Source organism: Varroa destructor, unplaced genomic scaffold, assembly GCF_002443255.2.
Source record: "Varroa destructor unplaced genomic scaffold, Vdes_3.0 BEIS01000001.1, whole genome shotgun sequence".
Classification (NCBI taxonomy): domain Eukaryota; kingdom Metazoa; phylum Arthropoda; class Arachnida; order Mesostigmata; family Varroidae; genus Varroa; species Varroa destructor.
The window spans coordinates 76653702-76670585 of record NW_019211454.1 but is presented as its reverse complement, the minus strand read 5'-3'; the positions used below and the strand labels follow the sequence as shown (position 1 = coordinate 76670585).

Sequence of the window (16884 nt, the reverse complement as noted above, 5' to 3'; positions counted from 1 at the left end):
ATGAGAATGCAGAGGTAAGCGGATTTTCCAATTTTTTTCTCTGACTCACATCTTATATCGTGTATACACGGGAGATACTTTTTGGATTCTGGAAGCGTCGGAGCTATAATAGGTTTCCCAAAACAAAAGTTTATTTTAGTATCGTCTATAAATTATTATATTCATAAAAATTTGGATTTTGCTGATTACTTAGTCGCATGTTTTGGTTTTAACCATTTACATAATTTATTAGAGATTTCTAAATTAAACAAAAATATATATTCATTTTTCCCACTTGGCCTTTCAAGGATCGGGGTACATCTTTGTCCTCTATTTATTCTTATTTCATAGCTTGAGGTATTTAATTAAATGTGAAGAAAAGGTGACACCAAGTGGCAAAGTAGATAATTTAGTGTGCGAATACAGAAGTTTTATATTTATTGAGCCCCCAATTCATCACCGCACGCTCCAACAACTCATAAGTATATTGCGGCTGTACACTAAATAGTATGATGACATGACGCTGCCCTTCGGCTGGAATGTTCAAATCTTCAGTTTGCTTGCTAAAGAATGATGCCCAGCATCCTTATTAACATACTGATATAATAACCGAGAGACGTCTGATAAATCTGCAAGGAACTACAAAGCTGACCACAGAGATTAAACCAATTAAATCTCGCTGAAATTATTTATTGCACTGTGTGTAGTAGTAATAATAATAATGTTCACATTAAATTTCCCCGCCGTTCTTCTCGATGAGGTTTATTGTTCATTTGTGCGCAAACGTTTTAGCTGTACTCTTCAAGGACCCGTCACTGGTGTCGTCTAGCGGAGGTGCGGTTGTTATTCCTGTCGGGGGAGGAGCCAAAGAAAACGCAGGCGTCAAGAGCGATACACTTAAGGAGATACGAAAAGGCCCGACGACTGTTGTCACACTCAACGATAGCAAAGCCAGCCCAAAACAAGGACGAAAGGTTAGTTCCTAAAAAGTGTCATGTGATGCCGAATTCGACCATGCTTGAGGTATAGTATAATAATAAAAGCGCACATTAACATTGACAATGCTTGGTTTAGAAATTGATATTAGTTTGATATAAGCAATCAATACTTTTTCATTGCTGTAATTTGATTTTTGTCACCTTTTTAAGTAATTCTTAGAAAAAAAAAAAAGGTATATTTTTTTTGTTCTATTCATCAATTAATTTATTGGACTTGGTTTTGAGGTCTGACTTTTTAATGCGTCATGGGTTTCCTCTTGAACGGCTTACCCAAATATCAACGTGCACCGCAAGTCTCATAAGGCTCTGTCAGGTAACTAGAATGTGAGAGGCAATGCAAACAGATAATCTGAGTCGGTTTTTAAATGAAAAATGGGATATATTTTTGTGGACTATTTATTCTATTTTTTGGGCGCTTCGTAGTGGCCGTTGCACGATAAAACATCCAGTCAGAAGTTGATTAATTGAAGATCTTGTAAAAAATCTACTGTTTCCTCCGGCTTGCATGACCGGTCGTGCCTTTTAGAAACTTGTTTTTCTCGTCTGCAACATTGTGCTCTGCCTACCTACACTTGACTCATATTGCAAATGCACTGTAACTCCGCTCTCATGCTCATGTGATCTTTTAGTGTCCCTTGCTCGGTTCAAAAAAGACTTTAACTTTGGTTAAATAGAATATCTGAGAATAGCTAACTGTTGAGACTATTTTCAAAATAACAAGAAAACGAGTGCTAAGATGTAATTGTTAACATGGGTGTCTTAAATGGAACGTGTCTTGTGAAGTAGAATTATAAACAACATACGATAAAACGGCAGTACGAATATTGCTTCTGCTTTTCGATTTAACCAGTTCGAGGCAGGTCCGCAAGTGGCGTTGGGTGTGAATGCTGAATCATTTGGCGACGTATCACCCCGATATGGGTGTTCGGGTATAGGCAAAGGAAACAGAAAGGACATCAAAGATCATCCTAGCCTAGAAAACGAGTTGTTGCTTGTCTCCTCTCCCCTCGGTATGTATTTCTCAAGAGATATTTAATGAGTCACAAGAGAAAGTCAAGTATTAACGCCTTTTAAAACGCAAGGTGTTTGATTCTATTCTGCTCAAAGATTTTAGCAGAACGGCTGCTGTACTCTGAGCAGTCTGTTAGAGTCGTCAAGCTCTTTACTAAGATTCGGAAAAGCCATCATGTATTTATGAGCATAAATAGGATTCTTGTAAAAAAAAAATTTACTTTTTTACAGAACGAAATGCGAAATAATCGGTTGTAGACTATAGCTTTTAGTCCAACTATGATTTTGCTAGATGTGTGATCAGAAACATATTCTACAATAATGTACTACCAAATGCAATCTAATACAATAGCGCAGAGATATCTGTGCTATCGTATCAAATACATATTGGTTGATCACATCAAGTAGTTTTGATTTGACAGTTTGTACTATCCGTACTTATTACGGCACACAGAACAAAGAGGCGAGGTTGCACGACTGTTGTGCCACAGCTCCAAGCTTACCTCTGAGTAAGACACAGCTCGGAACAACCTATATTATTTTCGACGGTTGTTGTTGAGTGAACATAGTGGTGGCGGCCGACTAGCTGTTAAAACGTATCTTTCAATATGAATAGTGTCTCGAAGATAGCTTAGATAGACAAATAGGCAATCGCAAAGAAGACGTTTTTGGCAGTACATTTATTTAGGCAATAATACTACCATGATTTCCCCAAAGCTTCTGAAAATGTGTTGTTTTTAATCTTTGAAGCTTTGCTTCAGCTAATTCGGTAGCGACTGGTGGTGTCGCTGGCAAAGCAGTGAATGGGCATGGCACTATACCGTGGCAGACATCATTGTTATGTTATGGAATAGGAGCGGTCAAATAATGTCTGTCTGCGGAAAATAGCGTACCAATAGACGCCGGGTCTATTCAGCCAAATACGAGCTAAGGGCGACTTAACTGAAATAAGGCTCAGCTGAGAGGTTAAGCATAAAACCGCAGAGATGTCTCCCAAGGAAAGCTTTGTGGGAAAGTGTCAGCGAGTTGGAAAATTTTTCATTAACAGCAGGTGGCATGCTTATTCTATTCCACACTTCTTTCAAAATGTACGCTCGATGGCCTAGACGTTTTGATTGTTCAAGCGCCTAGCCTTCAGCAGGCTCAAACAGTAGCATTATCTCAAAATCTGATCCTCCGCGTATATGTGTTTAGATATCGCCGTACGTTCTTCGGCTAAATATAGTAATCTAATAGTGCGATGTAATATAACGAAATGTCATCTAAAAATGCAAATTGATACATGAAGGACACTAGATATATAGACAGCCAGATACTAAGTTAGTGGATCTACTTTCGAATGCTAAATTTCTGCAGGTAAAAAGAGAGGCAAGAAAAGCTCAGGGAAAAGGCCTGAAAGAATCAGCTCGGCTGCATTTTCTAATATGAGTTTCGAAGATATTCCCAGCGACGAGAATCACTCCTCTGATGGAGCAGCCTTTAGTAAACTGTGATTTCCAGCTTATCTTTATCTGCTATTCCGATGCCGTCACTCGAATACACTCTGGATAGTCTAATATTATAAAAAAAAATTATTTTAACCAAGTAATAAAACCCTAGTAAATCGTCTAATACAAACGTCAATTTATTGATATGCTAAAAGGTGGGTCGTTTGGCCTTTATTTGATTTGACGTACCAAATGTTATGCGCTATCTAGGACGTTTGATTTCATACCATTAAGCAAGGTAGTTAAAATAGTATAAAATACGGGAAATATTTTCCAACTGCGAGCTATTCGTGGCCGGTGTGGCAATGGCTTAAGCTGTTTGCTTTCATTTCGAATGGCTTAATTAATTCGGTAATCAAAGTATCGCCTAACAACGCATCGTTACGGTTGTGTCCCAGTGTACATCATTCGATGGTACCCAATAAAAAGTGTCTATTGTAATTACAGTAAAAAAAAAAAGCGAAGCTATTTACGCGCCCTGTGCATCTTTAGATCTAGGAAATCTTACTTTCGACGTCCTTCGCTTTGAGTAACATATTATTCAAAGCGAAGGGTTTAACCGTTAATAGTGCAATGAGTTGAATTAACCGTGATGCACGGCCATTTTGGGCCGGCTATTATATTAAAATTTTAAATATACATTCAAAATAACGTTGCTGCCTCTAGTCCCAGGTGGTGCACCTTGTTCTCACTTGAATCAATATAATAATAATATCACTCGTTATCCAGCCATTATTTTTTCGAAAGCTACGCCGTTGATTCATAGTAGAGACAGGTAAATAAAAACCGACATGTCCATTTGTTTTATCTAAAAAATCTTATTTACTTGTACTTTCGGCCACGAAAAGCTTGCTAACTAGATAAGCGGTTTACTTGATATAGTTTTTCTCATGATAAAGGGGTGGTCCAGATAACTGGAATTATAAATTAACCTGTAACTCGATTAGCTTGTACTTCTGATGAAGGTAGTAATTATCATGATCGCCATATTAATTAAAAATGAAGAATTAACTAGCTAGTAGAATAGATGTTCATTGTTTGATTTAGCCTAACTATCTTCAGCTAGCTATATTACCTTTCTCACTGGGTGGTAAATCTATTTTTTCGTGCCTAAATGCTTTTAGCTGACCTACGCTATGTTTTGAAACACATCTAGCTGAATGTATCCATAGTGAGTTCATATCGAACGAGGCAAAGCAGAGGTCGTTCTAGCCGACCTAGAAGCTCCTACACATACGTGTTCGATTTTTGTATTCACGTGGTTTTATGCGTTCTTTACTACACATCCTTCGCTATTTCAAGCCATAGACTGCTTTCAACATCACTTGATGGACAGTCTGAAAATAATGTCTGAGTCAACACAGAGTTATCACTTTTACTTGAATTAGAACCTTGTAATTTCACCTCCGCTTTACAGGAACACTGTAACTTGAAAACAGCTCGCTAAGTAGATATAATAGCGTGAGAGCACATTAATATGCCTGTCTTCTGATAAGTTATTTGTTATAAGTTTGATATAAATTATTTGTTGTTCTTGCGTTAAAAATATATTTCTTACTCACTATACAATATGACAATATGCCCCTTTTAAATAAAAAGCCTTGCAAATTAATTAATTTCCAAGTTTTTTTTTGCAATTTATATATGCAAAAACATAAACACCAAAGTTTAATTTACAACTTTGGTATTTATGTATTTTGTGTTGCAAGGGAATGACAACTGGAGTATATCTTCTTTTAGATCTTTTTTTTTTTTAGAATCTGCGTTTGCGTTGTTCTTTTTCGAGGTCCTCTGAACATAATACTGTACCACCCTATACCTCTATTTAGTTGGAGAAAAATGCTCATAAATGTGCTCTCCTCCCGTTTTTATTTTAAACACATTTTACCTATTCTACTTTTGCTCACTCGTGGCGTACAACGCTTCAAGAGTGTCGAACTGCTCTCTGTAGTATAAATGAGGATCCCTTTAGACAACTGTTCACATGTTTCATGGACTCCTTCGACATGCGTTGCCAACAGTACACTTCTGTAATTGTAAGTTGCGCCCACGTAACATGGTTTTGTGGTCATTCACCGGCATCACTATAGATACCCAAGAGATTTAAGGTCCTTGCTGTGCTGAAAGAGTGCGGCAGGTTACTCGCGTTGAATTTCCTCGCTAAGAACCTTCTGCCAGGACAGTCCTCCTCGGTATCTCAATCTACCGGCATGGGGCTCGTTCGTGTGGCGCCATTACTGTAATTTTTTTGACGTGTCTTGGTATAATATGAGTCCCCAGCACCAAGTTAATACCAGTTACTGTTATATTGTGCAGTGTACAATTTCTTTTCATACACACAAACTACAACAGTAAACTATATTAAACTGTAATCGATAAGCATCGATACTGAGAAATTGAATAAGGTGAAATTAATTATTAGGTATCTGCATCTGTAGGCAGCCTGTAACGAAGCAAACCATTGTTCTACACTAGTTTCTAAGTCATGATTGGAAAGATGGAAACGCATATTATTATTAAGTATTATTACATATTGCCATAAGCACATACCATACCAAGAGCGATGTGGAACTGCTAGCTTCACACTATATTTTATTGAGTATAGAAAGTTATTATTATTATAGTATAAGATAAGCAAAGGAGTCTAAGGTAACAGTTAGCCTCGATTGTCTAGTTGTATAGTTCGCCATTAGTATAAAATGTATATATATATATATATATATAAGTTTCTAGGATTGTCGCTTTAAGAAGAGTTTTGTAGTACACGGCTAACAAAAATCATCAATTTTCACACTAGAGGTGTGGCGCTAGACTAATTCATTGAACTTCTTACATTGATGAAAATGTTTTTCAACCCAGAAATTGTTGACAGGTTCTAGAAAGACCGAGGAAAACGACTATTTGTCATATGCTTATTCTTTCTCGTGCAACTCGACTAGCGATGATCTTTGTATTTCTCGTTGCATTATTGTATATCTATAATTCTAGATGAGTTCTTCGTTTTTCATTAAAAATTGATCTCTCTAAAACGCATTTTAAGATGTACCCTCCATGCTTGTAACTTCTTTGGAGACTAAACTCCTAATCAGAATTGCTCTCGAATCAAATAACAACATGCAAAATAACAATTTTGTTTATGTTAGTAGACAGTTAATCGGTATGCAATAGAACAATAGCAAGAGCAGCGTTTTTTTTTTATGTAATGTGGCCTAAGCCGCTGTATGTACTAGCGAGTTTGCCCTTGAATACAAAAATAACAATCGGCCCAAATCTAAAATTGCTATGTTATGTAATACACGACAGCTGATTCCCGAAGAATGGCCGCAAAATTCTTTGCTAGGGGAATAATTAGGTCGAACAAAAAGTAAGGGTAGTTTTTGGATGTCCTAGTAAGAGCGCAAAACCTAAATTTGGCGCCATTTGTGCTGTCTGCTATAATAATGAAGCCATAGTGATAGTTAAATAGTAATAAGTTCGCTATTTTTAAAAGACGAATCGTTACTCAAGGCAATAATGAACACTTATTGTTAAACATTATTCCAGAAAAGGCAAAAATTTCACTGCTACGATTTACAAGTGTCATTGAAGGTTTAGTACACAAAATGCTTTAAGTGCATCAGCCATGAAGCAAGCTATCGAAGATTTCCCGGTTTTTTTGAACCGGGCCTGATTATTGATGTTAAATAACCGACACGTGCTCGCCTAGCTTGTTGAATAGAACACGTCTGGAATTTCGTTAAATTTTTGCGCTGAATCTGAAAAAATCGGTTCGATATTGTTTCCGGGAATGCGTTATGTTAAGAAGCACTATGCAGCGTTTGAGGGATGCTTTGTAGGCATGCATGAAAATGCATATCTTTCATGCATGTCTACAGAATTTAGCTAAGTAAATGATTCAGGTCTAGAAGCCCTGCACAGCAAAGACAATTCATCAATTGAGCACCTGAACTTACAGCGAGTCAACAAAAGTTTTTCAACAAAACCATCTGCAGCAACAAAGCCAATTTCCATGGTGGTAGCTTCCAAACAAGTAAAACTGTCGAAATTGCAGTGACAAAATCCCATATGTTTTAAATGAAAAAAGTGCATCTCAAATGTGTTATTCATACGGGTTATTAAACCATTTTTCTTCAAAAACGCTGCCGCAGATGCACAAGCAGTCGCTGATGAGCAATATCAGGGCATGGTAAATCAGCTTCCTGTGCCTCGAATGGATGCCATAGATTTCGAAGATTCCAACAAGACGGTGCCACATATCTGGTGGCAATGTAATTATTGCATAAGACATTTCTTGGTCATGTAATTTTACGTTTTGGCGAGTAAGCCCCGAGTTAAGTTAGTTCTCCATGCGGAAAACAGTAGGATTTGCGTATGATCGGAAGTAGCATAGCTTCATATACTATGAAATGCTTGAGGAAAGCAAGACAAATATTTGTATTTGACCCAGTTGCATCGAGTAAACAATAAAAAAGGACGGGAAACAAGTCATCTTCTACGACAACGGCAAACAGCTAGTAGAAGTCGCTTTAATCACCCTTAAAAGGTTTGAGTGGAAGACACTTTTGCACCTATATGCTAATATAAATTCAAAGTGCGCCTCAACGCATTGCCACCCTTTTCAATCATACATTTGGCAATCAAAAGAGCCATAAAAATTTGCTGGAGGACTTTTACAACACTAGGATTAAACATTTCTGGCTAAACAGGATTAAATATGGTCCTTGGGAATCAAGAAATGATTATAGAGACAACGTGTGAATATATAAATGATTAATTTGTTGGTAGATTTTGCATGAAACGCTGCGTACTTTTTTAGATGAAAAAATTGCTACTACATAGATTTCAATCTGGTAGTACCGACTGGTAAGATTTTCCATACGAGTGGCTTTGCTAAAAAATATTTTTCAAGGTTAGTATGTTCCATGTGACGTCCTCGTTTGTAATATCGTTCAATATACAGAGCAGCATGTATTTTAAAGGTTTAAATACGGCAAAAAGGTGTAATAATGTGTCGTGACTCACAATGGGTCTGCCGCAGCTTCGGCCCTCGCCGACGACCAAAGACTTAGGCGACAGGCCCTGAGTGCGCTGAAAACACAGACTACAACTAAGAATAGCAGCTTTAAACCTTACAGCTAGTGTCGAGCACCCTCCTAAAGGAGATGCTGAAATCAGAGTCGTGAGGAACGCTAGAGATAGTCCAGTAAAACTGCAAGGTTCCTTTACATTGGTGCTGCTTGCACCACATATCTGGAATATACTGGATATTGCAGTGTTGACGGAAATCTGGGTAACAGATCCATTCGACTTACCGGGATTTTACTCCGTCCGATGCTTTGGCGAAACAATCACTAACCCTCTCTACGGCGGAGTCTCTCGCTGCTTTAGGATTATGGAGTAGAAGGCTTAACCCTGTCCCTTACAGGGCACATCGTCATTTTTCTGTGTGGCACAAAAATATAGCGTGTGGCGGTGTATGTGCGAGCAAATAATAAAGTGGACACTGACCCTCATAGAGAAGAACGTCAATGGCCGTGGCTTACTCTTTTTCTGGTGCTCGCATTATTGTGGCAGAATACTAATGCAGAAGTACGTCAGTTCCTTGATATACGCTGATGGAACATCATTATTTTGTAGCTAACCGCAGTACTGCAATCACATTTGTTAGTGACGCAGGAAGCCCTGTCATGGATATGTTTGCAATGAACAACACAACCATAATAGAAAATAATTTTCTTTCCAAATAAGGATAACTATAGGCACACATTCCTGATGTAGTGGAGCTCACGGTCGCATTGGGACTATCGCTCGTTTCGAAGAATAAACCTTTGCCAGGTAAAGTGAACGCTCATAGAACGGGCTTATAAGGTATTCCAAATATCAGACTTGATTAATGTCGAAGTATATGTGCGGTGTCTCGTCGACCCCCTGCGATCTTTGAGTTGTTCAATCTACCTAAGAAAATGAATGCCGCAACTCTCGGCGGAGTACCTGGCTGCAGCTTTCAAAGCAATCTGGCAGAAGACATACGCCACCTCACATACGAGGCAGGGACTGATTGAATTCAATTGAAGACACTTATATTGCTGGCGCATGTATCTCCACAGAGGTGGAACTACATGGATTAGTCATGATTTTAGGCAATTTAACAATACTAAATAAAGGGAGAGTGCTTCTCTTTTTAAAGAGGGCCGCGGTAATAGCTAGAGGAAACAATGCTTTATAATTATTGCCAAGTTCAACAGGTTAAAGATTATAATTTGTACGCCATAAATCCACATGAAGTTCTGCTGCAAAGTATAAAATCAGTTTTTGAGTGACTCCAGTACTGGCACATTCACGAGTTCCATGCTATTTGAGTGCTGAGTGGAGAACTAGAGTCTTTATAACTATAATTATCCATGATGAGTACTGATATATGGTCATGATTACGAGGTTACTGGTTTGTTTGAACGATGCGTTATGCCAATAAAGTCGTAAAGAACAAGCAATTGCATGTGATACATTCTTCCCAACGATGAAATGTAATAGAAAGGATGCGAAACTGTTATGCGTTAGTTTAACTTGACATATATTTACAACATTTTTTGTGAACAAAAAAGTTATTATAAACAGACGCACTTGTACTAAGTTGAGTTGTATTTTGAAAACACATAAACCTTTCAGTTTCTGTGTATTTGCGTAAAATCAGCATCGACAGCGTCCTGTGTCTTTATGGTCGAAATGCCAATGCAACAGTTTTAGAAAACGTAACTCGCTTTCAAATTGCCATTGAAACTATGGCAGGCTCTGAGACAGGCAAAACAAGACGGGGCGATTGTTTTGTTTTTTTATTGTTTAACATAACTTCGATAAAAATGCGAAATTGATCTTATTTGGCTAAAGAAGGAATCTAGCTATGCAAAGTGTAGTGAATTTCTGATTCGTGTGCATCTCGAAGGCTCTAAAAGTTTCATACTATTTACGTTTTAAGGTGTTTTTTTTTTACGAGAGAACGTCTCAGTATAATAAAAATCTTATCAATATCATCGTTCCTGGATTATGACTACAAGAAATTTCCCCAAGATTTTACCTCAAGACATGCCAACTGGGTGTTCTCGATTGTGTATCAAATCTAGTCAAGCTGCGGTTTCATAACATATAACTGTTAGTGCAAGATAGCATCGTATTACTGTATAATTTCATTCACCAGACAGAATATAAACTTATACCATATTGAGCTATACGAAAGTATAGCTATGGAGATAGTGTCGTACTGAGATTTTCTCAAGTCACAGCTTCTACGGCTTGGAACATATTAATCTTGCTAAAAAGTGGTCGGAATTAATTAACCCATTTCAATAAAGGCCAATGACGATTATTTGATTATATACATAGTTCAAGTATTTGATTAGTTCTCAATGTTAAACAACGAACTGCGAAGATAAATAATTTGCTTTATCGAGTCTTTAGGAAAGTTCGGACATAAATACTTTGTACGGAATCTGGAAAATATCATGATATAGCTATTCAGACAGGGACTGCGCTGCTTAGTTGAGCAAAGTCATAGAAATATTTGCACCATTATTGAACGCAAGGCCCACTTATGGCGATGAAGGTTAAAATCAACGGAGGACAAATTAAACGTCCTAATAAAAAACACAATTTTGACTCTGTCATAAAAAAGCCCAATGAAAAAAATGCTGAGAGAGCACTTGCATAAATACTTAATCCAAACGACGGATTGACACCTATAGCAATACAGGCGAAAATTTTGCTAAAAAAAATCTAATAACAGTAAATCGATAGAGATCAGGTTCACAAAATTAAATTCTGCAATTATTTGAACCTTTTTGCACAATGTAGAAAAAATAAGTTACACATTTTCTGTGTTACCGGTCTCATAGCACATATTGCTCATGACATATATATCAAAACTACAACCACAATTACCTTCGTTATGTCTGATGTAGCCCCACTAAAAAGATTCCTTAGTCCACAAACTTGCAGCTTTAACGGCAGCCTGTTTAGCATAAAAAATTGAAGAACAGGTTGGTCTACAAATTGACACGACTTCCTTTAGGTGTGATAATACTATAACATCGGGTTATATACAAGAATCTCCAGAGGAAGCTATTTATTGCAGATAGAATTAGTAAAGTCCAAAAGTTTGCCGATTAGAATGTATGATTTAAATCACTTACCGGTGCGGAGTAAATAGTTATCTACAAAAGTTTTAGATTTAAACGAAGTTTCCTGTTTGCTTATACCGGCGTGAACTTCGCTGGACCGATTTAGATATGAAATGCTAATAATATTAAATATAAAAGTTGTACTTTTTTAAGTATTTTTTTACGTACAAGAGCGGTTTATTTAGAATTGGTCCCGAATGTGTGAGCTTAGATTTCTTCAGAGGCTGTCCTCAGTATTTAAAAATACTCTGATAGCGGCATGGTGTTTGAGGGGGATTTCACAAAAATTAAAGTTAAATTTTCAGCAATATACGAGATAAAAAAAAATATAAAATGAACTGATCGACAAGGAGATCAGTTAGCATTTCGTTGTCGAAATTGCACTCTAGGTTGGTGGATTTTAAAAACGAATGATGTGCGTGGTGAAAAATCCCTACGTAAAATGTTGGGTATTATCACTCTATAAATTGTCAGCTGTCCTTAATAGTATCGAGGTTATGGTTAATCAGCCGCTAATCATTTTAGACCAAGATCTTTTTTATTCTAATTCTAGGTCAAGTTAGAGCAATTTGTACAGTTGACTTTTTGTTTTGTTATCATTAGAAGATAACTTTCAAAGAAGGCAGGGATACTTGGTGCACTTACGCTTTAGCTGAAAGAAAACCACTGCAAATCAAAAACGTTACATCCTCTAGGATGTCAGTTATTCGCGGATTTTATGTAAAGTTCTACGTTTCTAGAGGGCACGTAGTTCTACAATATCCGCATTAATATTTTTGCGCTGGATGGAGCATCAACAAAATGATAAACCTTTTGGGTTGCTTTAAACTGACAGTGCACAGCGTCGCAAATGGGGTATCAGGCTGCAGAAGGAACAGGTTTCCACACGATGCAACGGAAAATGCACAACAGAAATAAGCAGTGCGGACTCTAAAGTAAATCTATGCTGTTTAAAACTGAATTTCTGCCGATTGTTCTGTCTTAGTCAGCTGCAAATGCAGCAGGAAAAAATCGTTTGGAAATTTGAATATGTTTTGGTAGTAAGTAAAAAAACAACATAAAAGCATAATTCCTAGTTTATATGGGCCACTTCGTTGATAGTGCAGTAATCACGCCTCTACCTACTAAACCTAAAGACGTGTGGTAGCCTGGGCTCTAAACAGGGCGTAGACACACTATATTCTCTGCTGAATCCAGTCTAAAACAATAGTTAGTTCCGATTTATGTATAATGCAGTACGTGCATGTCGTTTACATGCCTTTCGATTTCATAAATTACTGGCTTGTCTCTGGGCACTTCAGTGGTTGACGCGATATTGAATCTATGACCTCCCCAACACCCAAAACTTTACTTTGTGTAGTTTGGTTCTGCCAACTTCTAAGCCGATTTACAGAATTTAGATCTTTTCTATTGCTCCTCAATTTTATATACGGATAAAGGTGATGGAACGGCTTAGGACAATTCAATTTTAAAGTAAAATTAAGTGGTTTATTTCTGTTTCAATACATTGTATGTGGTTAGCGGTGAAAAAAATGGAAATGATAAACGCACACAATAAACCCAGAAAAAATTCGCAAGTAATAGTTGTTGAGAATGCTGAGAAGAAACCTAATCTTACAAGGCAACGCTATTTCGAGGTTGCCAAAAAAGCTTTTGCGAAATATTTCACTTTGATTTAAAATGCTTGTCGCTACCTTATCTCTAGGTATAACAAAACATTACAACAAAATTTCCTTTAAAAATTCATTATTATTAATAAATTACTTAAATTCGACTAACATTCCACTATATTGTGTTCTGGTTTATTATCTCGGCGCATCTGTGTCATTCTTTAAAAGTTTAAAGTAAAAATCAAAACCAGCAAATATGTTTATCGAAAAAACGTTTCTACATGCGCTACGGCCATAAGCATCCCCTCTCGTGGCTGGTCTTGAAGACGTAGAACCTAAACCATTTTATTTGTTTTTACCTCCATACGAAAACAAATTGCCTCCGCACGATCACGTCTTATCAATTTTCCTCATGCATAAAGCGCTTAGGATTTTCGAATAACACAAGATGTTCTGCACTTACTCTTAAAAATCTTGCCATAAATAAAATCGCTGAAATATGCCCAGTGTCTGAATATTCAGTTTTACGGTACTAAAATTCGACATTAAGTTAAACTATATGTATACGTTGTATCCTTTAACATCCTTGAATCGCATTTTTCGTCTGCTACTGATAAGTGCATACGGCGAACACAACTCAGATAACATTATTAAGTACGACTTGTGCCATATGTTTGGGCTGTAAAGCAGGACGGTCTTATAATAATGATTCTGTCATTTTTCTAGTTCTATCCGTGTGTCCATGTCACCTTGCCAGAGCATTTATGCAATAATTTTCGTCCGTAGCAATAGTTGAAGCTTAATTGTGATGTGTAACGTGCGTCCACTGTGAGTTAGCTTAATTCCAATGAAACCTTGCAGCTGTTAAATTTATAACGTACCGAAGTTGCTCACGCATGTCAAGCTAGATTTTGAGTATTATTTGCTATGGACCGTGAGTCAGAACAGAGGTATGGTGAGGAAAAACAGCAAGCTTATTCAAACACTCATAGGGGGCTGCTTACGTTCTTATTAATGATCGAATTCTTCCACTTTCAATCTTCTTGATTCTGTTCAGAAAAGATCAGTCATGAAAAAATATGAACATTTTTAGTTATTTCGAAAACTATCTATGGATAAAATTAGCACATATACCTTTTAAAGAGTCGATTTTATACCATGAACTTTACTACCGGATTACTATGAATACCACCGCTTAATCAGTATTATTTCTCAGCCTTAGGACATTGCTCCGATTTTCAAGAACACTTTGCAAAAGTTTAAACACAGTGTCAGGTATGGAATCAATTGAACTGTCATGCTAATTTTGATGCGTGGTTCGTTATTATCTTCTCCAATAGACACAAAATCAAAATTCTAACAGAATTTTGATAACTTTTTAAATTTGAATAACTTTCTAACAGAAAGTTAAACCTTTTATAAGGAAACATATACGACTTTGGTAATATATGAATTTGGCAATAATGAAGTCGCATAAAGGGTCGAAGCATAGTTTGAAATATTTGAAGAAAACTAGATTTTAAGCTAACCTTGACTAACCTCACCAGTCTTTGAAACTCTTTTAACCATTTTGGTAGTACAAGGACGTCAGTCATTCACAAAAAATAATCAGCCGAATTGGCGTGTGTGAGTTGACACGGTTCATTACCAGAGGCTTCATGTTTACACCCAAAAAAAAATCAAGACACTTCATCTTAATCATCATTAACACACGATGGTAAAAACATATGGTTCGTCCATTTACTCGGAAGAAAATTTCTCATGCAAATCACCTTGCACTCCGGATATACTGTTTACTCCGAACGCGAGTAGCGTTACGAACGAGATTAACTGAGCATTTAAATGAACCACTAAACTCGGGCATATGTTAAGAATTCCTCTGGTGATCGTACTATCGGGAATTGTGTATTCGGTTCGGTTGAAGCAATAGTGATGGCGGAGAAAACATATGCTTGAAGTTAGCGTGTGAATAGTAATGCATCTTCCTTGCAGTTCGGACTGCACACAAGGAAAACTTCCAGATCCTTTATGTGTCGAGTAATGATGTGGATTTCACGGACATAAGAAATCTTCCCTGCTTCCTCGCTAATCGTGTTCTATTCTAAAGCGTAAACGAAAGCGGCAGAACTGTTCTTTCAACTAATAACCAACGCTCGTACAAATATGCTTAGCCTCTATGAATCCAGCCCGCCATATTGTAAAGGTTCAGCCGCCAGCCAAGCGCAAAAGGAAAGCTATAGCGCAGAGCTGTAGAGTTTTTGTGTACCGTATTACGTATCCAAAACAGCCTAACTCCCGCAGACAGATGTTCGCAAATGCATAGGTATTGGTGTGGACATTGTTAACGAGCTGTCACTATTCAGTTGCTTTTCCTGCAATACCTGTATTCAAATATGATAAGGAAAGAGTATAAAAAATAAATGCATCCTTTAAAGAAATGTCGGATATAATCTCAGCACACTATGATATCTTTGCGCAGCTACCGTGTAACTATTTTCACTGTTGCATGCATAACTCGGTAGTATGTTCAATCAAATAGTTAACATTTATGGAAAACATGATACGTGTATATTAGGTGACTAAAAATTCTCACTTCTAAGCTTTGCGGCTTAGACTTATTAAATTACGATGGATTGTTAAATTATAAAAAGCCTCACGTCTAGACTGAGCAGCCTTTACGTTTTTTTGTTTACAGTAGGAAATTTTAGTTTGTAGTGAAGCATTGTGTAAGGTATTGTTTGCACCACTGCTTATAATTGCCAATGTATAAGGCAAAATGAATGAAACTCACATTTCTAGCTCATATTGTTTCACAGAAACATCAGGTACGGATTGCTGGACTACTTTTGGAACCTGAGAGCGAGAGGAAGTGCTTATGATCTCTTACTCCTCAATTAGCATCTACTTCATAGCTTGTTAACGCTGGCAACTCGCTAACGAATGATGCATGCATATATATTTTAGGCATTATCGATAAATAGGATAGCAGCTAAATCAAGAAAATTGATGGACTCCTTTCTGGGTTGCAGTTTTGTCCACAGCGTCGATATTGATTAAACAACCATCTTCCTCCTCGGAAAGCACCTTGTCAGAAAACCGTTTTTAATACGGTTCGTGCAATCTTCGCTAGCTAAAGCCATTAATTATATAACAAGATTATTTCGTGTTTGCGATTAACATAAATAGGTATGTAAATAGCTAACCAAAGTCTTTTAATATTCCAGCAAATGCTTTAACAGATATTCAACTCAATACAGTTAGCACGTGCTCCGATAATTTAATTACTTTTAATGGTGGTTGTGGGTGACACAATATTTGTGTTTGAACGCTCTATCTTAGATTGTTCGATTGAAAAAATCGAACAGCTCAAAACGTCTTACACACAAAAAAAATTGATACTTTACAATAATAATTGTTTTTGGATCTATCATACGGCGACGGCCCTAGTTTTATCATGGCCATGTCATGATTTTATTATCAATAGTTTGAGCTCGCCGAAAATATTTTTCTGTAAGTAAAATATTTTTTGATTTAATTTGGGTTGTACATCTTTCATTTGTTCCATTATCATTGATTGTTGAAACTTTATGTAACTTATAGCCTTTAGATTAATGTAGTGGAAGCATAT

At 37.0% G+C, this 16884-nt stretch overlaps 1 protein-coding gene across 13 annotated transcripts in view; it reads left to right on the top strand.

Annotated features, from left to right (window-relative positions):
• Positions 1 to 16884, top strand: part of LOC111255264 (uncharacterized) — a 70078-nt gene that overhangs the window by 35505 nt on the left and 17689 nt on the right. For 4 of the 13 annotated variants that reach the window (XR_015319422.1, XR_002675401.2, XM_086977831.1 and 1 more), the window contains exons 13-14: positions 772 to 953; positions 1828 to 1987. Coding sequence is in view for 10 of the 13 variants with exons in the window: in XM_086977831.1 (XP_086833957.1) it covers positions 772 to 953; positions 1828 to 1987 (342 nt within the window). In the remaining 3 variants the exon portion in view is untranslated. Of the gene's footprint in view, positions 1 to 771; positions 1003 to 1202; positions 1991 to 3344; positions 3606 to 16884 lie in introns of those variants that run through there. The other 9 variants (XM_022817044.2, XM_022817032.2, XM_086977835.1 and 6 more) reach the window with 6 other exon arrangements.